Source organism: Rhinoderma darwinii, chromosome 1 (assembly GCF_050947455.1).
Source record: "Rhinoderma darwinii isolate aRhiDar2 chromosome 1, aRhiDar2.hap1, whole genome shotgun sequence".
Lineage (NCBI taxonomy): Eukaryota > Metazoa > Chordata > Amphibia > Anura > Rhinodermatidae > Rhinoderma > Rhinoderma darwinii.
Window position 1 is genome coordinate 593,696,431 of NC_134687.1, and position 25,715 is coordinate 593,722,145.

General features: G+C 46.3%; 1 protein-coding gene across 1 annotated transcript in view; it reads left to right on the forward strand.

The window, feature by feature from the left end:
• Nucleotides 1-25,715, forward strand: part of LOC142746868 (aquaporin-7-like) — a 95,378-nt gene that overhangs the window by 20,554 nt on the left and 49,109 nt on the right. The window contains exons 2-3 of the mRNA XM_075854947.1: nucleotides 22,224-22,350; nucleotides 24,575-24,712. Coding sequence (XP_075711062.1) covers nucleotides 22,224-22,350; nucleotides 24,575-24,712 — 265 coding nt within the window. The remainder of the gene's footprint in view (nucleotides 1-22,223; nucleotides 22,351-24,574; nucleotides 24,713-25,715) is intronic.

Sequence of the window (25,715 nt, forward strand, 5' to 3'; positions counted from 1 at the left end):
TTGGGTAAAAATTTGACACCTGAATAATTCAGTCTTGTGGTGACCACCTGTCACATGCTGTTCCCTATCTGATAATGTGACATGTGCAGAACATGAGAGTTGTACATCATTTGTGATCATTTATATAGAACACTTGGCTGTAAATGTGGGTTTCCAAAGAATAGTGCTGAATATACTTCTGGTTTAACGAGTAACTTTAGGGAGACAGTAGGCAATGCTCTCTTGGAAAAATATGCAAATAGATCTCATATGAAGGGAAGAAAAAGTGTCAAGTTACTTTTACAAAATAGCATACTAGGAAAGGGCCACAGGGGCATTAAGGCAGGGAGGAATGGGAATTTAAAGTGTCCCTGGAAGAAAATCTAAGAGTGGCTTCATGTTGTAGGTGGGGCAAACAAAAGTAGGCAGGGTCATCAAACTGTTAGGCCTCATTCACATGGCAGGGTTTCCCGGCCGGGTGCCGGCCGTTCATAAATCGGCCGGCACCCGGCTGCATTAGGAATAATAGACCCCTAATGGGGCTATTCACACGACCGATTTTTTGACGGCCGGGAAATCCGGCCGTCAAAAAATGGGACGTGCTCTATCTTCGCCCGGGTACCTGGCTGCCCGGCTCCCATAGAAGTCTATGGGGCCGGGTATTACACGGCCATCACCGGAATGACGAATGGCATCGCTGTACACTGTGTGGCAGGGCCGGGGTGTACAGCAGGTGGAAGGGAGCGCTGCGCTAGCTCCCTACCCCTGCTTGAAAAGCACCCTGGCCCGGCGACACCTTCGATGGCGCCCTTAGCAGCTGCAGCTGCAGCTGCTGCTGCTGCTACTACCGTAGCGACGCCACTATAGCAGAGCGGGGAGGTATCTCCCCGCTCTTCTATGTGCTAGCCGCACTTTAGCTCCTTGAAGGAGCGGAATCCCCGTGTTTTCGGGGATTCCGCTCCTGGACAGAGCGCTTGATGTCTCTGTCCATATCTGGGCAGTGACATCAGGGGAAACTCCTGAAGCGGAATCCCCGAACACATGGGGATTCCACCTTCAGGAGTTGCCGCTGATGTCACTGTCCGGATCTGCCCGGCCCGGCACGGATGCAAAACTTTATGCAAACCGGCCGGGCAGAATGGCCGATTTTACCGGCCGGCTCTCGGGCTCGGGAACGACCCGTTCGTGTGAATCCTGCCTAAGGCTGTGTTTCCACACCAACAAAGCTCAGTATTTATATCCGCCACCAGAACAAAGCTCATACCACACATACAGCTCCACAACCAAGCTCATAACATAAATACAGTACCAGAACCAAACTCAGTACCGAAATACAGTACCAGAACCAAGCTCAGTACATGAACACAGCACCAGAACAAAGTTCAGATCATGAATACAGCTCCAGGACCATGCTCAGTACATATATAGAGTACCAGAACCAAGCTCAGTACATAAATACAGCACCAGAATGAAGCTTGGTACATATATACAGTGCTAGAACAAAGCTTAAAATATAAATACAGGACTGGAACCAAGCTCAGTACAAAATTGCAGTACAAGAACCAAGCTCAGTACATAAATATAGCACCAGAACCAAGCTCCATACATGAATATATCACCAGAACCAAGCACATAACATATATACAGTACATAAATACAATACCAGAAAAAACTCAATAAATAAATACAACACCAAAACCAAGCTCAGTACATAAATACAATACTAGAACCACTCTCATAACATAAATAGAGCAACGGAACCATGCTCAGTACATATATACAGCACCAGAACAAAGTTTAGTACATAAATACAGCTCCAGAACAAAGTTTAGTACATAAATACAGTACCATAAAAAAAGCTCAGTACATAAATACAGCACTAGAACCAAGCTCAGTACAGAGAACATTTTCAAATTCAGTTTAACCCTTGCAAAATAATTTTGTACCATGTAAAACCACAGTTCCCAGTATGGCCTAAACGGTGGTAATGATATACTAGGAGTTGTTGTTTCACAAAAAATCAATGGTACCACCCATCATCTCGCTGCAATTCATACAGTGACTACAGTAGTAATACAACTCAGTCAGAAGGAGAATAAACATCTACATTCAGTGACTCACAGGTGATGTTTTCTCTGACTGGAGTAGTTATCTTTCCTTCTTTTCCTGCTTTTGGCCAGACCACCTTGATGACTTCTTCCAGCTACACCTTGCCTCTGAAGTGTTTGTCGCCCACTACTTCAGCACGTCTGCAGCTATTAATTAACACAAACTCCTCATACTGCCACACACTGTGCCCATGAATACAATAGAACTCAAATAAAATTGTCATACATTGTGCCCCTACAAGATAAAGGGTCACAGACACAGTGTGCTACATGTGGATTGTAACACACACTGTGCCCCCTGTAAATAGTGCCACAATAACTGCCCTCTGTAAGTAGTGCCACACTGTCACGATCTGTGGTTATTGTAGACCCACTGGGCCGTACCGCCTTGATGGTATGGCAGCTGGCCAACAGGGTACAAGTCAAAGTCTATAGTTCATATAAGTGTACCTGTGGTAATTTCAGAGAGTAGCAGGATAGGCTCAGATGGGCCTTGGCAGCAGGCAGACATCAGGCGTGGTGTAACAAGACAGGCGTAGTATAGAGCAAAGCACAACTCCAACTCTAAACGGCACTGGAACAAGATAGCATGGAATACAGGGTACAGGTAGCGGGAACGCTGGAACTTGAAAACACTCAAGGGAGCATTTGCAAAGACAGACACGGGTAGGTACAAGCAACGCTCGGGCAATGCAAGAAGGGGCAGGACCCTTCTTATAGTCCAGGGTGATCTGGGAGCAATCAGCTCAAATCTAAAACATGTGTGTGATCTGGCTCATTAAGGCCGGGAATGAGCTCTAGTGCGCACCCTAGTGGTCACTGCAGGACAGGACGACCGCATGTGCTGGCATCTCTGGGAAGGACTACGTCTGTGGGAAGATAAGAGTCTGCGGTCTGCGACCGCGGATGTTACAGTATCCCCCTCTTACGCCCCTTCCTCTTGAGGCCAGAGCGGGAGAGAAACCTCTTCAGGAGCGTAGGGGCATTGAGGTTTTCCTCTGGCTCCCAGGACCTCTCTTCAGGACCAAACCCACTCTAATCCACCAAATAAAAAGTTCTTCCTCCTACTCTCTTGGTTTCCAGGATCTCCTTAACCTCGAATGTATCCGCTGAACCGCTGGGAGCAACTGCAGTACTAGGAATCTTGGTGTAGCAGTTCAGGACCACAGGCTTCAGGAGGGAGACATGGAAGGAGTTGGGGATCTTGAGGGTAGGAGGCAGCCGAAGCTTGTAGGAGACAGGGTTGATCTGATGCAAAATCTCGAAGGGTCCGAGGAACCTGGGAGCAAACTTGCATGATGGCACCCTCAGCCGAATATTTCTGGAGGACAGCCAAACCTTGGTACCTGGAAGAAACTGAGGCGGCTCTCTTCTCCTCATATCTGTCTTTTGCTTCATGCGGTCGACTGCCTGCAGAATAGAGGAAATGGGTTTGCTGCCAGATCTCTAGAAAATCCCGGAATGCAGAGTCAGCTGCAGGCACCTGGGACGAAGCAGACACAGGGAGAGGAATACGTGGATGATGGCTGTAGACTATGAAGAATGGTGTGGAGGCGGTGGACTCACTTATGTGGTTGTTATAGGAGAACTCGGCCCAAGGAAGAAGCTGCACCCAGTCATCATGCTGCCTGGAGATGAAGTGTCGAAAGTAGTTCTCCATGATCTGATTGATCCTCTCAACTTGGCCATTGAACTGGGGGTGGTAGGCTGTAGAAAGTCCAACTTTATATTGAAGGAGTTTACAGAGGGCCCTCCTGAACTTTGAGGTGAACTGAACCCCCCGATCAGACACAATTTGCAGAGGTAGGCCGTGCAGGCGAAAGATGTGTTGGATGAAGAGGTTGGCCAGTCGAGAAGCAGAAGGTAGGCCGGTCAGCGGAACAAAATGAGCCATCTTTGAGAATCGGTCCACCACCACCCAGATTGTACTGCATCCAGCAAAGGTAGGCAGATCCATGACGAAGTCCATTGCAATATGCTGCCAGAGAGCATTTTGCACAGGCAGCAGCTGGAGCAGGCGAGCCAGTTTGGAGTGAGCAACCTTGTTTGCTGCGCACACCATGCAGGAAGAGACAAAGTTCATGATGTCTTTGGGCAGCGTGGGCCACCAGAACTGACGGGCAATCAGGTCTCGGGTTTTACGGACACCCGCGTGACCTGCCAGTTTAGAGCTGTGTCCCCAGTGGAGGATTCTTCTTCTGTCTGCCAGACGTATAAAAGTCCTCCCTGGAGGGATATCTCTAACTTGCAGAGGGTTAACAGAGATGATGCAGGATGGGTCAATGATATTTTGTGGAGGCTCCATGGTGTCCTCTGTCGCGAACGACCTGGACAAGGCATCAGCCCTCACATTCTTGTCGGCAGGGCGGTAATGGAGCTCAAACTGAAACCGGGCAAAGAACAGCGACCACCTGGCCAGAGGGGGATTCAGCCGTTGGGCTGTCTGGAGATGGGTGAGGTTCTTGTGGTCAGTGAAAATCAGGATGGGATGAGCTGCGACTTCTAGTAGGTGTCTCCACTGCTCCAGTGTGAGTTTTATCGCCAGTAACTTCCGATCTGCAATCGAGTAATTGCGCTTTGCGGAAGAGAAAAGCTTGGAGTAATAGCCACATACCATTGTCTTGCCTTTGGGACCTCTCTGAAGCACAAGTGCGCCAGCACTAACAGAGGAGGCGTCCACCTCCAACGAAAACTGTAGAGATACATCAGGATGATGGAGGGTTGAGGCTGACGTGAAGGCACTCTTCAAGCTATTGAATGCGGCCTCTGCCTCTGGAGTCTACACCTTGGCATTTATTCCGTTTTTGGTGAGGGTAGAGATAGGAGATGTCAGTGAGAAGTTTGGAATGAACTGTCTGTAGAAATTGGTGAATCCCAGGAAACGCTGTATGGACCTCAAGCCTTGAGGATGTGGCCATTCCAGAACGGCCTTTACCTTCTCAGGATCCATCTTGAGGCCTTGATCTGAGATTATGTAGCCCAGGAAGGGTAGGGCATCTCTCTCAAACACGCACTTCTCCAACTTGGCATACAGGCGAATCTCCCTTAATCGCAGCAAAACTTGACGGACATGTCTCTGATGAGTCATCGGATCTGGAGAAAAAAATCAAGAGGTCATCAAGATAGACCATAACACAAACATAGAGGAGGTCACAGAAGATGTCGAACGATTGGAAGACCACGGGAGCATTACACAGGCTGAAGGGAATTACTAGGTATTCATAGTGTTCGTCACGGGTGTTAAATGCCGTCTTCCATTCGTCACCCCGGCGAATCCGGATTAGATTATAAACCCCCCGCAGGTCTAGGTTAGAAAAAAAATTGGCTCCTCGTATGCGATCAAACAGTTCTGAAATCAATAGCAACGGATATCTATTTTTTACCGTGATCTGGTTGAGATCCCGGCAGTCGATGCAGTGTCACAGAAAACCATCCTTTTTCTTGACGAAGAACCCGTCTCCTGCCGGGGAGGAGGACTTCTGTATGAAGCCCCTTTCCAGATGATTCTCCTTAATATAGGCGGACATGGACTGAGTCTCTGGCAAGGAGACAGGATATACCCTACCACGGGGAAGGAATGCACCAGGATTCAGCTCGATAGGACAGTCATACGCCTTGTGTGGGGGCAGCGTCTCCGCCTCCCTCTTGCTGAAGACATCCAAGAACATAGCATAATGAGGAGGCAATCCTGCCAAGGACTGAGGCTGAGCAGGCTGAATCTGTACCAGGCAGCGGTTCAGACACTCAGAACCCCACTAGAGGACCTCTTCAGAATTCCAGTCCAGGACTGGGGCATGTAGTCGGAGCCAGGGTAGGCCCAGAAGCACAGGGTTGACTAGACAAAAAATGAGATGAGCTCGGAATGAAGGGCTCCCACTTGGAGCTTCAGTGGCTTGGTCACAGCTACAACCGGGTCTGGCAGAGATAGTCCATTCACTGAGGCAACAATCAAAGGCCTCTCCAGACGGGTTGTGGGCAACTGGAGAAGATCCACCAGGTCTCTCCGAATGAAGTTAGCTGCAGATCCAGAGTCCAGATAGGCAGAGACCCGATGCGTCTTTTCGCCGGACACTATGGTCACGGGAATGGACAATTTACAAGAAAGTCCTTCTTCACCCAAGGTTGTCTCTCCAACCAGCCCTAGACTCCGGGGCTTTTGGGGGCACAGATGCACAAGATGGCTTCCGAGGCCGCAATACAGACAGAGTCCCGAAATGCATCTGTGTTGTATCTCCTGGGTAGACAGCTTGAAATGGTCCATCCTGATGAGGACAGCAGGGGTTGCTGCAAAGTAAGAACAGAGCTAGGGAATCCTCCCTCCCCACGAGCCTCTTGGAACTGTTCTCGGGTCCTTATGTCAATCCGGTCGGCCAGAAGGATGAGGTCATCCAGGGTAGATGGCAGATCTCAGGCGGCAAGCTCATCCTTAATCTCAGGAGACAGTCCCTGACAGAATTTAGCCACCAAGGCTTCATTGTTCCACAACAATTCTCCCGCCAGGGTGCGGAAGCGGATGGCGTACTCACCCACAGAAGTGTCTTCCTGGCGAAGGTTCAGCAAGGAGGCAGCTGCCGATGAGACTCGTCCAGGCTCCTCAAACACCGTGTGAAAATTCCGTAGGAACCCCTGGATGTCACAGGTCTCTGGTCCTTGTCTCTCCCATATAGGGTTTGCCCATGCTAGGGACCTGCCAGTGAGGACAGAGACGATGAAAACGACCATTGCGCCATCAGTAGAAAATGCTCTTGCATACAGATTGAAGTGGATCTGGCACTGGTTCAAAAATCCCCTGCAGGTCTTCACATCTCCACAATAGCGATGAGGTAGCGGCAGAGAAAATCGGGGGTCGGCACTGCCAGGAGGTGTAGTTGGAGGGTCTGTACTGCCAGGAGGTATAGTAGGAGGAACGGCAGCTTGCACATCCAGCCGATGTGCAATAGTGTTCAATGCCTGGAGGAGTTGGTCCTGTTGAGACCGGAGGTCTATCATATCTACCTGAATCACTTGTGACATCGTCATGGTCCTGGATTGACCAGTGGGGTCCAAGTACTGTCACGATCTGTGGGTATTGTGGACCCACTGGGCCGTACCGCCTTGACGGTTTGGCAGCTGGCCAACAGGGTACAAGTCAAAGTCTATAGATCATATAGGTGTACCTGTGGTAACTTCAGACAGTAGCAGGATATGCTCAGATGGGACCTTGGCAGCAGGCAGACACCAGGCGTGGTGTAACAAGACAGGCATAGTATACAGCAAAACACAACTCCAACTCTACATGGCACTGGAACAAGATAGCACGGGATACAGGGTACAGGTGGCAGAAACGGGAACACTGGAACTGGAAAAGACTCAAGGGACCATTTGCAAAGACAGACATGGGTAGGTACAAACAACACTCAGGCAATGCAGGAAGGGGCAGGTTTTATAGTCCAGGGTGATCTGGGAGCAATCAGCTCAAATCCAAAACATGTGTGTGCTCTGGTTCATTGAGGCCGGGAATGAGCTTGATCGCGCACCCTAGTGGTCACTGCAGGACAGGACGGCCGCATGTGCTGGCATCTCTGGGGAGGACGACGTCTACAGGAAGATAGCAGTCTGCGGTCTTCGACCGCGGACTTTACACACACACACACTGTGCCTCCTGTAGATAGTGTCACATACACTGTGCCCCCAGTAGATAGTACCACATACACCTTGCCCCACAAAATGTCTTTAAAACAAATAAACATGATAAGCTCACCTTTTCCCCCTCCTGTGCCATCCTTCAGCGATGCAGGCCTGGTCTCTTCTGGCATAATGGCGTCATCGTGCCACCTGCATCATTGACTAGGCAACGATTGGTGGGGCAGGGCACCTATCGCTTCCCTGCTTCCGCCAATGCCAGTTAGACTGCTCAATTGTATTTGCGTCCTAAGGATGCAGATACAATTGAGTTCAGGGAAGTCAGAATCAGATTCCCTCTTCTCCTCAGTTCTGTGAACCGGCTGTCATTTTAACAACCATTTCAGGAGATCCGGCTGCATCCCACCCTGCTATAAAAGTTTATCTTATAGACACATTCGCTCCACGGGCCCCCATCCACCACTGGCCATCCTCATAACGTCCTGGCCTGAACTGGATTCCTCCCGGTATAGCCAATGTCCAATCCACCCCTGCATTGAGTGTGACAATGCCGGCTGAAGACAGTAGAACTAGACTTCACCTATAGCAATCCCCTTTCCCAGGTTCTAACAGTGTTCCCGGTACTTAGTTAGACCCACACTTACAATAGGGTGGAATTGTGAGCCAACCAGACTGTCGAAGAAAAGGGAAATATGGAACATGTATCACCAGGGGCGTAACTATGAAAGACTGGGCCCCATAGCAAACTTTTGACTGGGCCCTCCGTCCCCTGGGTGCCACACATAGCCCCCCTTGTAGATAGTGCCCCCTTGTACATAGTGCCCCCCTGTAGATAGTGCCATACAGCCCCCCTGAAGATAGTGTCACACCCACTTGTAGATAGCGCCCCCCAACTCTCCCTTGTAGATAGTGTCATACAGCCCCCTCTTCTAGATATCGCCATACAGCCCCATCCTGTAGATAGCGTCATACAGTCCGCGCTCTATTCATTACTATGAAGCTGCCGGACACACAAGCCAGACACATACCCCGGAAGTCCCATGCTTCTCATGGAGAACTTTGGCGGACTTTCGGTCACCCATTCTCCTTATTGCTGGGGGTCCCAGCTGTCGGACCCGCAGTGATCACACATGTGTGATGTGTGGGACAACTCCTTTAATGGCAGAGCCTGCTCTGCCATAGTGTTCCATAGTATCTGTGTCCTAAGGATGCAGATACGATTTAATGTGGCATGTGACAGTGGGTGGCACAACCCCCTCATGCCACGGGCCCCGTAGCAGCCGCTATGGCTGCTACAGCGGTAGTTATGCCACTGTGTATCATAATACATGCAGGCAACAAGAAAACGAGAAATAGAAAATCACAGATTGGAAAAAGGGATGGTAAGAGGATGATGTTGTCAGACAGAATATGGGAAAAAATGGATGATAGTTAATGATAATTCGGGTGATGGTAACCATGTACGATGAGTGAGGTTAACAGTCGAATGATGGTAACAAACAGATGATGGGTAATTATAACAGTTGAATGATTGTAAATAAGACATGAAGGGTGATTCTAACAAGTTGAGCCTAACACTAGGTCGACCTATCCCTGGATCTATCCCTAAGCACTGTCCGTAACACCAGACACCATTAATCCTCACTGACCCACACACTGTCTCTAATCAAAGCCATAATCCACCAACACTGTCCCTAACACACGTAAGGGTCAAAACCACCCCTTGCAACAGATGTGTTTCCCCTTTCCACCCTCATGTACCTGTCCAGTGCACACGTACGTCTCTCTGGCCATGAATAGGACACCACAATCTGCTAGGAGAGGCAGAGAGAAGGAGGAGGTGCTGAGACCTGGCCCATGTGAGGGGGAGTAGGAGGGGTTCTAATAAAGCCCCGAGTATGAGCCATTTTAAGTAAGTTGGGTACATGCCCAAGTGAAAGCTTGCATCCCCCAGCAATCGCCACAATGGCAGATTCGCCAACTGGGAATAGCTGCCATGTATCGTGGCTGGGGTTTTCGACAGTGTGGCAAGGCCTAAAGACAGTAGAGGCCTGGCTGACTACAGCGGCAGGGGGAATGAATGCGACAACATGGTGAGAAATCTCAGCTGGGAATGTGCCTAAGTCAAGAGACTGGGAATCTGCTTGGTGCAGCTGGGTCAAAATTTAATGGAGCCTCCCTGGGTCATAGACAAGGGACTTTGTTGTTGATGGTGGGGCCGACCGCGACTTAGGGTTAGGCAGGAGCCTCGCTGCAACATAGCACAGTCCAGGTCATGGTGGGGTCTCAGAAAAGAGGAAATACAGAAGAGAAGTTGAACTGCCGCCATGGTAACACAAGCGCCACCAAACCTTCCAAAACACACATACTAAAAACTTAATTAATAAATAAAGACCAAGAGACAATGCAGATGGAATAAAATGGCCGCGGTATTTATTAAGGGGTTACATAATAAATAGAATAAATAAATATTAAACTTGTAATAAATACCAAATATTTTAATAAATATTAAATACCAATAAATATTACACCAATAATTCATGACCTTGTCCACCCATAAACTGGGCGACTAACCCCCCACTAACAAGATACCACGACAATAAAAGGGAGGGGGGGGGCGATGATGTTCCTCTTGAAGATAACCAGACTTTGACTCTGGGAAGAAACTGAGGAGGAAGTCTTCCCTTCCTATCTGCATATTTATTCATGCGATTCACTGCCTGCAGGATCGTGGACTTGGTTTGTTGCCAGACCTGAAGAAAGTTTCAGAAAGAAGAATTGGCTGCAGGCACTTGAGATTTAACCGGTACCGGAAGAGGAACATGTGGATGTTGGCTGTAAACAATAAAAAATGGAGAAGAACCTGTAGACGCACTCGTGTGATTATTGTAAGAGGATTCGGCCCATGGAAGAAGATGTACCCAATTGTCGTGTTGAACAAATATAAAATGACGAAGATAATTTTCTAATACTTGATTGATCCTTTCAACTTGGCTATTGGATTGTGGGTGGTATGCAGAAGAAAAATCAAATTTTACAATCAAGAATTTACACAGTGCTCTCCAGAACTTAGACATGAATTGTACACCCCGCATAGACACGATATGGAGGGGCAGTCCGTGTAGACGAAAACTATGGTGAACAAACAAGTTTGCCAGGCTATGAGCTGAGGGAAGGCCAGACAGATGTTGCCAAGGACCATCAGGTGAAGACAGAGGTTGGAGTAGACCCACAGGTTTGGAATGAGTAGCCTTGTTTTGGGCACAGTTGGTACATGAAGAGACATAGTCACCAAACATCTTTGGGCAGCGTGGGCCACCAGTAATGCTGAGAAATAAAGTCCTGAGACTTACGGATGCCAGAGTGCCCTGCCACCTTGGAATTATGACCCCCAAGAGAATAATTTTCTTCCTGTTAGTAGGACGAACAAAATTTTTTCCAGGAGGAATGTCTTTAATCTGCAGAGGCTTAACAGTAATAATGCTAGAAGGGTCAATGTTATGTTGAGGATCCTCTTCTGAGTCATGTGTCTCAAAAGACAGAGAAAGTGCAGCGACCTTTATATTTTTATCTGCAGGATGCAAATGAAGTAGGAACTAGAATCTGGCAAAGAACAGCGATCATCTGGCTTGACAAGGGTTTAGTCGTTAGTCGTTGTGCTGACTGTAAGTAAGTGAGGTTCTTGTGATCGGTGTCAATGATAATAGGATGAGCAGCCCCCTCTAGCAAATGCCTCCACTCTTCTAAGGCTAATTTGACAGCCAGTAACACACGGTCCCCAATGGAGTAGTTTTGTTCTACAGGAGAGAAGAGCTTTGAGAAGAAGCCACAGGATACCGTCTTACCCTTGGAGTATCTTTGAAAGAGAAGTGCTCCAGCGCCAATGGAAGAAGCGTCAAACCCCAATGAGAATTGCTGGGACACATTAGGATGGTGAAGATTGGAAGCTGAAGTGAAGGCTCTCTTAAGGTTGAAGAATGCCGACTCTGCCTCAGGTTCACATAGTTTGAGATGAACTGGCGGTAGAAATTTGCAAAAAAAAAGAAATCTCTGTATGGCACGGAGACCTTGAGGACGTGGCCACTCTAAGACAGACTTCACCTTCTCCGGATCCATCTGGAGTCCATGATCTGAAATTATGTAGCCCAGAAAGGGCAAGGATTTCTTTTCGAATACACACTTTGCAAGTTTAGCGTAGAGACCGTTCCTCCTGAACCGCGAACATTCTTCTGGTGAGTCAACAGATCTCGTTAATAAATCAAGATGTCGTCCAGATATACCACCACACAGACATACAGTAGATCCCAGTAGATGTTGTTTATGAATACCTGGAACAGAGCTGGAGCGTTACACAATCCAAAGGGCATCATGAGATATACGTAGTGACCGTCTCGGATGTTGAATGCGGTTTTCCATTTGTCACCTTTGCAGATACGGATCAAGTTATAAGCCCCGTGTAGATCCAGCTTTGTGAAAATGTTGGCCCCACAAATTCTGTTGAAGAGCTCAGAGATTAGCGGCAAGGGGTATTTGTTCTTGAAAGTGATTTGTTTTAAACCACGGTTGTCGATACATGACCAGAGAGATCAATCTTTCCTTTCTACGAGGAAGAATCCATTTCCGGCTAGAGAAGTAGACTTCCTGATAAACCCCCTCTTGAGGTTCTCCTTGACGTATGCCGACATAGTCTGGGTCTCAGGCAAGGAGAGAGGATAAACCCATCCACGAGGAAGTGAAGCTCCAGGGAGCAATTCAATTGGACAATTGTATGGTGGATGTGGAGAAAAGACCTCATCCTCCTTCTTACTGAAGACATCTGCAAAACAGGCATAGTGCGGCGGCAGACCAGAGAGTGACTGAGGTATTGGGGACTAGACAGGACAAACCTGAGGCTGGCAGCAGTGAAGACAATCTTGATCCCCACTGGATTACTTCTCCGGAATTCCAGTTGAAGACAGGAGCGCGTTGACAAAGCCATGGTAGATCCAGCAGGATAGGGTTAATTGCTTTTGACAAAACATAAAAAGCTTTTTGAAATCTTTTTTTTTTTTTTTTTCTTAACAGTACAAAACAGCGGAAACAGCTCATCAAGTCAGAGTAAAAGTTTCAAAGTACAAACAGACTATGCAATAAGGCACAAACCGTACATTACATGAAATGGTAAGAATGCAGTTGGAATAGTGTAAGAACATAGTCCTCAAATGAAAGTGTTGATAAGAAAGTGCAGCATGAGAATGACATGACAGATATATGTTTTAAGCAGGGGTAATACATCTGTTAAAACTAGTGGGAGGGGGATAGAGGGAAGGGAAGGGAGGAACAACAGGGATAACAAAACGGGGGAACAGTGCCACTTGTCGGTAGGGAGCACATAAGCCAACAAGTAAATACGTCTAAATGCTCAGTTTCTTGACAAAGGCTAGAGGTGAGACATCAGGATAAGCAAAATAGATGAGCCAGCAGGAAGCAGGTAAAAGATGGTAATAATGGCCTTAGATCCGCCGGGGGGGGGGGGGGGGGGGGGTTGGCGGGTGTTGCATGCAAGAGTTAGTGCTTCTATGTGTCAGTTACTTGAGGAACTATATATATATATGAGGTTTCTGAGTTGTCCAGTCCTTCAACATCTGAGTAAATATATGGATTGTGCAAAGTTCCCAAAGGGTTAAAACTATTGGTTTCGAGTAAAGAACTCCCACTTGCAACTTCAGAGGTTCAGTAATGGAAAGAATTGGGTCTAGCAGAGGTTGACCATTTACCAAAGCGACTGCTAGAGGTTTCTCTAGAGGAGTCGTGGGCAAGCGGAGACGGTCTACTAAGGCCTGTTGGATGAAATTCACAGCAGCTCCAGAATCCAGATATGCGGAAAAGGAGTGCGATTCTTCACCAGAGGAGATTGTCACAGGAATCGATAATTTGAGAGAGAATTTTGCAGCAGGTCGTCAATCCACCTAGGGTAGTCTCTCCTACCAACACTAGATTCTGGAGTTTCCCGGCTTCTGGGGGAATTGACACACAAAGTGACCCTTATGGCCACAGTACAAACATTATCCTGCTGAACGTCTGCGCTGCCGTTCCTGGTCAGACAGTCTGAGTCTGTCCACCTGCATAGGTTCTTCAGGGACAACAACCGAAGGATGTATCAGAGGTCTCTGGAACTTAGGTGCCTGTCTGTAGGACCTTCTTTCCCTATGAACCTTCTAGGCGCATTCTTGGAACCTTATATCGATCCGTGTAGCCAGAAGAATTACGGCATCCAAGGAAGATAGAAGTTCTTGGGCCGCCAGCTCATCTTTTATTTGAGGAGCTAATCCTTGCCAGAAGGTTGGCACCAAGGCCTCATTATTTCTCTGCTGCCAAATCACGGAACTGCATAGTGTACTCTCCTACCGTCGACTCCCCTTGGCGGAGAGTTAGAAGCGAAGTAGCTGCAGAAGATGTTCGACCCAGTTCTTCAAATACTGTGCGAAAATTTTCCAGGAATAGCTGTAGGTTGGAAGATTCCAGACCCTCACGTTCCAAGATAGGGTTCGCCCATGCCAGAGAAGAGGGAGACAATAAAGGCAACCTTAGTAAGATCAGAGGGGAAGAGGTGTGCGCGCAACTGGAAGTGGATCTTGCACTGGTTGAGAAAGCCCATTGTAATGATGGGGGTAGGGAAACGGACAAGTGAGCCCTAATCTACCCGCCACTCTGTCCCTGCCTACTTGCAACGACCCGCCCTAGGCGACGGGGTACAACTGGGCGACGGTCCCTACGCTCAGTAAGTGCACGAGACAAACAGACAAGGGAACACAAAGCTAAGGGAAATGGGGCAGTTGCCCACGGCAACACCGTGAGCAACAAGAGTGGTGAACGAGCCGAGTCAAACCAGGAGTGTACGAGGTACCAAACGCAGAGCAGGAGAGTAGTCAGTAAGCTAGGGTCAGTATGGAGCAGGATCAAATAGTTAGGAGCTGTAGCAGGGCCAGGAAACCACACGAGAAGAATCACAAGCAAAGGAGGAACAGGAAAGGCAGGTATAAATAGACAGAGGGCGGGAGCTAGCTCCGTCTGGCCAGGCTGTGATAGGCTCTCCCACTCCTAAGCCTGCCATCCTGAGTGGTGGAAGATGGAGTCAGTCTCAGAGACATAGACTCAGGTGCAGACTGATTACCTATGGGCGTATACACAGAAGTTGTGCCTGGCAGATCCTTTACACCCATACAGGTTGCTGCATCTCCATTATAATGAGGTGGAAGTGGCAACGCAATTCCGGACCCAGAACTGACAGGAGTTCTGGCAGGCAGTGGAGTAGGTCATACAGCAACTGAAGCAAGATCCAAGCAGGTGGCCATAGCATTGAACAACGTATGACCGCTAGCAGAAGCTGATCCTGACATGTTTGGAGATCTCGCATATCTGCTTGCATTGCTTGGACCGGCGTATTGGATTGACCAGCGGGATCCATGGCCTGAGCAAACTGTCAAAACTATGGGGTATGTGAACCCACTGGGCCGCTCCGCCGTAGCGGAGTAGCAGCTGGTCAAACGGAAAATCTATGACAGACTCTAGGGCGAGAGTACCTCGGTAGCTGGCTTGAACCGTACTATCGGAGGCAGGCTTGTGCCGGACTATCGGAAGCAGGCTTGTGCTGGACTATCGGAAGCTGGCTTTTGCTGGATAACTGAACTTGAACACTGAAGTCGTCTCGGACACTTGATCTGATACAAACACTGGATTTGAACAATGAAGTTGTCTCGGACACTTGACTTGACACGGACACTGGACTTGAACACTGAAGTAGTCTCGGACACTTGATTTGACACGGACACTGGACTTGACACTGACACCGGACACAGTTAGCGGAGTCGTCTTGGACACTGATACTGGATGCTGGATATGGGAATACAGGATACAGATAGGGAACCTTTGCAGACAGACACTGGGTAAAAGACACATTGGTCAGGCAATGAGGCAGAGTTCCTTTAAAGTCCAGGGTGTTGTGGGATAGGTTGGGTCAATATTGCTGGTGTGCGTGCCGGCCCTTTAAGAATGGGGCGAGCAGGCGCGCGCACCCTATGGGCACAGAGCGGTGGAGAGAGCAGATTGCGCCAGTGTCCCAGAGCAGGGAGATGTCGGCGCAGAGAACAACGAGGGTGGCGGCTGCTGGGGTGAGTGATACCAGCGGTCGCCGGCACTACAATGATTACTTTACACCTATAGTATTATTGTACTTGAGGTTTGAACAGATGAAGAGCAAATGTCACAGAGCTACACAATGTGTTTGGAGTTGTTCTTTATCTCCAGTGATTGAGTCCATTAACCTTTCCCCAAGATGTGTAATTTCCTGTCATTTTTCTTCATTAAATGACAATATTTTGCCCTTGTTACGGACTGGTTTCCCCAGTGGAACATGTTTTGTATTTGCCTATATTTTACATAGCGCTCATTAGCTCTGCTTCAGATCACGTTTAGTACTCGTTTGCTCGATCAGGTGAATGTGTAAATAAATGGTTTGCAGAAAAGAATACAGCAGCATAGAATAGTCTGTATGTGTCACCTGTTGTCACTTGTGCATTGTGATTGGAATGAAACAAGCAACTGAAAATCAATGCATTTTGGGGGTTGGGATGGGGGTTACCAGAAGCTGATATATTGCTAATAATTGTATTACAAAAAATGAAAAAAAAAGTAGCAATGATCATAACGTTGTTGTGATGTGCCTACAATTTTTAGTTTGGCAGAAAGATATAATCTGCCTTAAAAAAATTAAACTTGAGTTAAAGAGGCTCTGTCACCAGATTTTGCAACCCCTATCTCCTATTGCAGCAGATCGGCGCTGCAATGGAGATAAGAGTAACTTTTTTTTTTTTTTTTTAAACGAGCATTTTTGGCCAAGTTATGACCATTTTTATATTTATGTAAATGAGGCTTTCTAAAGTACAACTGGGCGTGTTTAAAGTAAAAGTACAACTGGGCGTGTATTGTGTTCGTTACATCGGGGCGTTTTTACTTCTTTTACTAGCTGGGTGTTTGCAGGTAAGTCGACTGTAGCCTCTAGTGCCGATGTGTCCTCGCTCGTCCGACGCGATGCAGGAGCTGGGGCAGGAAGTGAGTGACGTCACAGCGTGATCTCTCGAGAACACTCTGTGTCTTTGCACTGCCAGAAGCTGGGCGTTGTGAAGAGAAGTGGCTGATACTTCTATACACAACTCCCAGCTAGTAAAAGAAGTAAAAACGCCCAGATGTACACACACAATACACGCCCAGTTGTACTTTTACTTTAAACACGCCCAGTTGTACTTTAGAAAGCCTCATTTACATAAATATAAAAATGGTCATAACTTGGCCAAAAATGCTCGTTTTAAAAACAAAACAAAACGTTACTCTTATCTCCATTGCAGCACTGATCTGCTGCAATAGCAGATAGGGGTTGCAAAATCTGGTGACAGAGCCTCTTTAAGCAAATATTCTTTCCTTTACTGCTCGTCTGCTAATTCTGGCAAATATCCGATGGGCCGGTGTCTGCAGTGGGCCGCTCTCTTCTTCCTCCCTGGAAGGCTTCCATAGCTTCTACTTTTCCCATCTGACCTAGGTTTTCTCCCCATAAACCTCAAAGCCGTGTTTGACTTATTCGTCATATCAGCCGCATTACATGTTTATTTGAAATAAAAAGAGATTTGCTTAAATATAACCATACTGCGCAGTATAGGTTGTTTTTTTTTTTTTTTGAGAGATGCCTCTGCATGAAATAGTGCAGCTATTCGATACAGTTAAAAAAAGGTATACCAATGTATAACAGCCTGACGAAGCTCTATTGCCTTCCATCTGGTGAATGGAGGCCTATAGCTAAGTTTCACATATGCGCTGGCAGCTTTTCCAGCGCATTCGCCAAGTACACACTACAAACGCAGTGCGAATTCAGCCTTACAGAGTCTTATATTTTTGGATTTTATTTTAACGTATTTATAGGACCCCATGCAAAAGGCGCATTCCATAAGTGTGTTGCGCCAATGTGCATCTGCATACCCTTTCACTAGAATAGCGTAATTGACTATGTTCGTTTTTATACAGATGCAGGCAGTTAAAAAAAATGTATACCGTGCTGTATATGTTCCTTTACAATAGAAGCCTATACGTCTCAGTCTTCTATTATAGCCGAGGTTTACATCAGGAAATTCTCCCAATGTATGCCTCTGAAAAATAAAAAATCTCAAATTCATATCAAACATCATCAGCATCATACTATAAATATAACAATGTGCAATGGTGTACAGGTAATTCCCAAAGAAAGTGGGATCTATCTATCTATCTATCTATCTATCTCATAATCTATCTATCTATCTATCTATCTATCTATCTATCTATCTATCTATCTATCTATCTATCTATCTATCTATCTATCTATCTATCTATCTATCTATCTATCTATCTCATAATCTATCTATCTATCTATCTATCTATCTATCTATCTATCTATCTATCTATCTATCTATCTATCTATCTATCTATCTATCTATCTATCTATCTATCTATCTATCTATCTATCTATCTAGGGGCGTAGCTAAAGGCTCATGGGCCCCGATGCAAAAGTTCTTATTGCCCCCCCCCCCGCAAACTCCTCATGGCAGACGGTCCGCAGCTTTCAGCTGCATCGCTGGGTCTCCTAAGTAACCCAACAATGCAGCACTAGCAGCCGGGGCGTCAATAAGGCTGGGTTCACACACCCTATTTACGGACATAATTCGGGCGTTTTAGCCCCGAATTACGTCCGAAAATGCGGTTCAAAAGCGTTGGCAAACATCTGCCCATTCATTAGAATGGGTCTTACGATGTTCTGTGCCGACGGTAATTTTTTTTTACGCGCCGCTGTCAAAAGGCGGCGCGTAAAAAAGACGCCCGCGTCAAAGAAGTGCCTGTCACTTCTTCAGACGTAAATGGAGCCGTTTTCCATGGACTCCATCGAAAAACAGCTCCAATTACGTCCGTAATGGACGCAGCGAAAGACGCCTGCACGTTCCTTTACGGCTGAAATTACGGAGCTGTTTTCTCCTGAAAACAGCACCGTAATTTCAGCCGTAACGGACGCTGCCGTGTGAACATACCCATAGGGCTTAAAATGTCAGGGGAAATAGCCCCAAAACATATGTGTCCGCCCAAAAAAAAATGTGTGTATAGGAGACAGCATAGCATATCTATAGCACTACGACCCTATAAACTAGGGATAGGATTAGATACAGTGGCTGAGCAGACAGTATCACACATGATAGGATTAGATACAATGACTCAGCAGACAGCATCACACATGATAGGATTAGATACAGTGGCTGAGCAGACAGTATCACACATGATCGGATTAGAAACAATGACTCAGCAGACAGTATCACACATGATAGGATTAGATACAGTGGCTCGGAAGGCAGTATCCCACATGATAGGATTAGATACAGCGGCTCAGCAGACAGTATCACACATGATAGGATTAGATATAGGGCCCAGCAGACAGTATCACACATGATAGGATTAGATACAGTGGCTCAGCAGACAGTATCACACATGATAGGATTAGATATAGGGCCCAGCAGACAGTATCACACATGATAGGATTAGATACAGTGGCTCAGCAGACAGTATCACACATGATAGGATTAGATATAGGGCCCAGCAGACAGTATCACACATGATAGGATTAGATACAGCGGCTCAGCAGACAGTATCACACATGATAGGATTAGATATAGGGCCCAGCAGACAGTATCACACATGATAGGATTAGATACAGTGGCTCAGCAGACAGTATCACACATGATAGGATTATATACATTGGCTCAGCAGACATTATCACACATGATTAGATTAGATATAGGGCCCAGCAGACAGTATCACACATGATTGGATTAGATAAAGGGCTCAGCAGACAGTATCATACATGATAGGATTAGATATAGGGCCCAGTAGACAGTATCACACATGATACGATTAGATACAGGACCCAGCAGACAGTATCACACATGATAGGATTAGATACACAGCTCGCTGACATTGCGGCTCCAGCGCTGGACCCAGGAAAGGTAAGAATAATAATTTTGCTTCTTTATGTGTTACTGATTATTTTTGTGTGTTTGTGTTTTTTTACAGGTTCGGTTGTTGGACTTCGGATACGAGGACAACTTCAATGGCGGCGTTTTTTTAATTCTCAATAAAATGGTTAATGTGGGTTATGTTTTTTTATTTCAATAAAATATTTTTTCTATGTGCTTGTATCTTTTTAAACTTTATTATCACCGCCTTAGTAATGGCCGCCGGCTGATTGACAACCTCCATTACTAAGGCATGGCTTAATGTTAGCAGGTGCAGAGGCCAACAGTAACCCCCATTATTACACCGGTACCCAACGCCACCAGGGGTACTGGGAAGAGCCGGGTACGAACCCGTACCCGTCCATCTGTAGTGACGGTCAGGCACCAGGGCGGCCGCAGGCTGGTAGTATTAGGCTGGGGAAGGCCAAAAACAGTGGCACCTACCACCCTGGTAATGCTGCCTGCTGCTGCTGTGTTGTATCTGGCTGGTTATGAAAATTGGGGGGGGGGACCCCACATCGTTCTTTCCAATTATTATATATTATTTTTTTTAAATGACGTGGGGTCCCCCCCATTTTTCATAACCAGCCAGATACAATAAAGCAGCAGCAGCCTAGCATTACCAGGGTGGGAAGGGCCACTGCATCTGGCCTTTCCCCTCCTGATAATACCAGCCTGCGGCCGCCCCAGTGGCCGGCCATCACTACAGATGGTCAGGTACTGGATCGTACCCGGCTCTTCCCAGCACCTCTGGTGGCGGTGGGTACCGGGGTAATAAAGGGGGTTAGTGTTAGCCTCTGCACCGGCTAACACTAAGCCCCGCCTTTGCAATGGATGCTGTCAATCAGCCGGCGGCCATTACTAAGGCGGTAGTAATATAGTTTAAAAAAAAACAAAGACATAGAAAAAATATTTTATTGAAATAAAAAAAAAACCCACACAAGCCTAATTAATCATTTTATTGATAATAAAAAAAAAGCCGTCATCGAAGTAGTCCTGGAATCCGACGTAGTCCAACGACCGAACCTGTAAGAAAACACACAAAAAAAACGATTAGTAACACATGTGTTAGGCTTAGATACAGGGCCCATGTGTGATACTGTCTGTGGGACCCTGTATCTAAGCCTACCACAACGTAGGCTTAGATACAGGGTCCAGCAGACAGTAATCTTATACAGTATAAGATTACTGTCTGCTGGACCCTGTATCTAAACCTACAGTGTGGTAGGCTTATATACAGGGCCAAGCAGACAGGATAACGCATGGGCCATGTATCTAAGCCTACCATGTGATTGGCTTAGATACAGGGCCCATCAGACAGGATCACACATGGGCCATGTATCTAAGCCTACCATGTAATTTGGCTTAGATACAGGGCCCATCAGACAGGATCACACATGGGCTATGTATCTAAGCCTACCATGTGATTGGCTTAGATACAGGGCCCAGCAGACAGGATCACACAATCTGTGATCCTGTCTCATGGGCCCCCTAAGCCTGCTACATCATAGGCTTAGGAGTTGTCCAGTCCCTAAACATTGATGGCCTATCCACAGGATAGGCCATCAATAGCTGATGTGTCAGGGTCCATCTCCCAGGACCCGCAAATCAGCTGTTTTGAAGGGGCCGCAGCACTCGTACGAGAGCTGCTTCCCCTTCATTTCACTACTCGCTCACACTGTGAATCGCCGACACCGATTCACAGTGTGACCGCAATGAAGTGACCGGAATGAAGGGGAGCAGCTCTCATACGAGTGCTGCGGCCCCTTCAAAACAGCTGATTGGCGGGTCCCGGGAGTTGGACCCTGCCAGTCAGGGCTAATCTTACCTTCCTCTTCAGCCGCGGCGGTAGTTCTGTTGTCTCGATGCTGTGCGCGGCGCATAGCGCTGTGACGTCATGCGCTGCGCACAGCGCTTGACGTCAGGACCTCCGCTGCGATCCGGAATCAGGAAGGTAAGTACAGTCTGTTACTATAGTAACAGGGGCCCGCGGCCCGAGTTACTATAGTAACTTTTTATTGATGTGGTGCGGGGGGCTGTCGGCCCCCCTGGCTTCGGGGCCCGGGCGCAATTGCGACCGCTGCGACCCCTATAGCTACGCCAGTGTATTTATCTATCTATCTATCTATCTATCTATCTATCTATCTATCTATCTATCTATCTATCTATCTATCTTTCTATCTATCTATCTATCTATCTATCTATCTATCTCATATCTATCTATATAGCTGTCTGTCTATCTGTCTGCCTGTCTGTCTGTCTGTCTATCTATCTATCTATCTAAAAGATAACAGGATGATATTAGGATATCGGATATTTACAAAAGTAATCCACTTAAAGCACTGTGCCACCTGATAAAAACGAGGAAACTCTATTTGTCTATTGTATTTTTGCTGCAATTATTGTGTAATAGATTGGGATAAACATTAATTGCTTTTTTCGCTCTTCTTCTCAGATGTTCGGTTTGGGAGCAGTAGCGCAGGTGGTTCTGGGTAAGAGTGAATTCGGACAATACCTGAGCATTAATTTATCCTTTGGAATTGGGGTCACAATGGGAATCTACGTGGGCGGCGGAGTGTCTGGTGAGTGTGGCAGTCAATTCTAACATATAATATTACATCTCATGAAGGCTCGCTCAGTGGTGATACACATGACAGCCTGTCATACCATCTTCCTCTCTTTCTGAAGGAAATTAACTCAAAGCTGTGTCAGGTGATTTGTGATTTTGTAATGTGATTTGTTGAATAATATTTTAAGATCGTCATTATGGACCATTTACTGCGTTTTAAAGAGGTTACCCGCTTTGGACAATCCCTTCTTTTAAGAAAGGTCCCTTGACAATAAATTGATTGCAAATTGTCCCCCCTGCTGGGAGTTGCAGCGATCACCTGAGGGCAAACCAAAGAGTAAATTCAATTTTCCTGCAGTGCCAGCACAGGGGAAATTACGCATTACACAATGTATGTTCATAACAATGGGGTGTCTGTGTAATACAGGACAGTTATTCTAGAGCAAGGGATGCTCCTTGCAACTGTTCTACACTCCGGACTAAAGGATAACGATCCTGAACAGAGGACTGCCTCCAGGGGCGTAGCTAAAGCCTCATGAGCCCTGGTGCAAGAATTCAGCTTGGGCCGTCCTACCCCTCCCCAACACCACCAGACCCCTGCACATGCCTATGCCCAGCTGCCTTGCCCAACAGATCCCATGAATGCCCCCACAGTATAATGCCCCCTATAGCTGCCCCACAGTGTAATGCCACCACACAGTATAATGCCCCCCATAGCTGCCCCCACACAGTATAATGCCCCCATAGCTGCCTGCAGCAGTCTAATGCCCCCCATAGCTGCCCCACAGTGTAATGCCACCACACTGTATAATGCTGCCCCCCACACAGTATAATTCCCCCATAGCTCCCCCCCCCACAGTCTAATGCCCCCCCCATAGCTGCCCCACAGTATAATGCCCCCCATAGCCCATAGCTGCCCCCACAGTATATTGTCACCAATAGCTGCCACATACAGTATAATGCCCCATACAGTTTGATGCCCCCATAGCTGCCCCATACAGTATAATGCCCCATACAATATAATATCCCCTATAGCTGCCCCATACAGTACAATGCCCCATAGCTGCCCCATACAGTATAATGCCCCCCATAGCTGCCCCCATACAGTATAATGTCCCCATACAGTATAATGCCTCCCATACAGTATAATGCCCTCATAGCTGCCCTACACACTATAATGCCCGATAGAGTATAATGCCCCCCATAGCTGCCTGATACAGTATAATGCGACCAATACAGTATAATGCTCTCCATAGCTGCTACATACAGTATAATGCCCCACACAGTATAATGCCCCCATAAAGTATAATGCCCCCCATAGTTGTCCCATACATTATAATGCCCCCCTTAGCTGTCCCATACCCAGTATAATGCCCCCTCGGCAGCTACCATGTGAGTCCCCCCTCCCATACCCAGTATAATGTATGTACCTAATAGAAAAATAATAACATAATTACTTACCTTCCCCCGTTCCCACGAGTAGAGGAGATCCTTCTCATCCTCTGCGCTGTGAGTGACTCAGCGCAGACAGGCGCAATGAAGTCACTACATAAGGCCTGCCTGCGCTGAGCCGCTCGCGGCACAGTGAATGCTGGAGCAAGGCTCCAGCATTGAACCCAACTGAATGTGTGTCCTGCGGAAGCAGATTCAGTTGGAAGTGGGACCAGCACGGTCAGCGCTGTGTGGCATCGGGGGGGGGGGCCCCCAGGCTTAGGGGCCCGGTCGCAGTTGCAACCGTTGCAACCCCTATAGCTACGCCACTGACCGCCTTTATATACTTAGAATTCAATTCCCTAATAGTTGGTTTCTAAACCAGACTACCCCTTTAAGAATGTGACAAAAATAATCTTTCTGTGTTCAATTACAATAGGTTGAAGTCACAGGCCTCCTTTGAGAAGAGCTTCTGTGTCTGTGTCCCCATTACAACAATTGATCCCTCTGTGCTATGGTACTTTAGTGTTGTCATAGGATCAATGGACCTCATAGCAATCAAAAAATAAAACATGGGATCTTTTTTGTTGTTATGAGCCCCAATGTCAACCAAGTGAAGGAAGTAATACTGATACGTTACAATCTCTTGGAACCTTTACCAGGAATTTTATATATATATATATATATATATATATATATATATACATATACATATACACACTAGTATATATATTTATAAAATCATAATTAATGGGATAGATCTTGCAGTAAAATAAGTTACCTGACAATATTTATGGTTGTTTCAGGAGCTCACATGAACTGTGCTGTGTCGCTAACCAACTGCATCCTGGGAAAGCTTCCGTGGAAAAAACTCCCAATTTACATGATTTCCCAAATCGCTGGAGCATTCCTGGCTGCTGTGATTATATACTTTTTATACTATGGTATGAACCTTCTGAAGATTGAAAGCATGAATATTATTAATTGGCTAAAATTAGCTATTTCTCGAAAATGCTAACTATTAATGCTGCATGTACTGGTGAAAGGATAAATAAATTCACACATATTTGTCCATAGGAGGCATTATTATAGTAGTTATATTCTTGTACATAGGGGACAGTATTATAGTAGTTATATTCTTGTACATAGGAGGCAGTATTAAAGTAGTTATATTCTTGTACATAGGAGCAGTTTTATAATATTTCTATAGTTGTACATATGGGGCAGTATTATAGTAGTTATATTCTTGTACATAGGGGACAGTATTATAGTAGTTATAGTCTTGTACATAGGAGGCAGTATTATAGTTGTTATATTCTTGTACATAGGAGCAGTTTTATAATATTTATATACTTGTACATATGGGGCAGTATTATAGTAGTTATATTCTTGTACATAGGGGGCAGTATTATAGTAGTTATATTCTTGTACATAGGGGGCAGTATTATAGTAGTTATATTCTTGTACATAGGGGGCAGTATTATGGTAGTTATATTCTTGTACATAGGGGACAGTTTTATAGTAGTTATATTCTTGTACATAGGGGGCAGTATTATAGTAGTTATATTCTTGCACATAGGAGGCAGTATTATAGTAGTTATAGTCTTGTACATAGGAGCAGTATTATAGTAGTTATACTATTGTACATAGGAGCAGTATTATAGTAGTTATATTCTTGTATATAGGGGCAGTATTATAGTAGTTATATTCTTGTACTTAGGGGCAGTATTATAGTAGTTATATTCTTGTACATAGGGCAGTATTATAGTAGTTATATTCTTGTACATAGGAGGCAGTATTATAGTAGTTATAGTCTTGTACATAGGAGCAGTATTATAGTAGTTATATTCTTGTACATAGGGAGTATTATAGTAGTTATATTCTTGTATATAGGGGACAGTATTATAGTAGTTATATTCTTGTGCATAGAGGGCAGTATTATAGTAG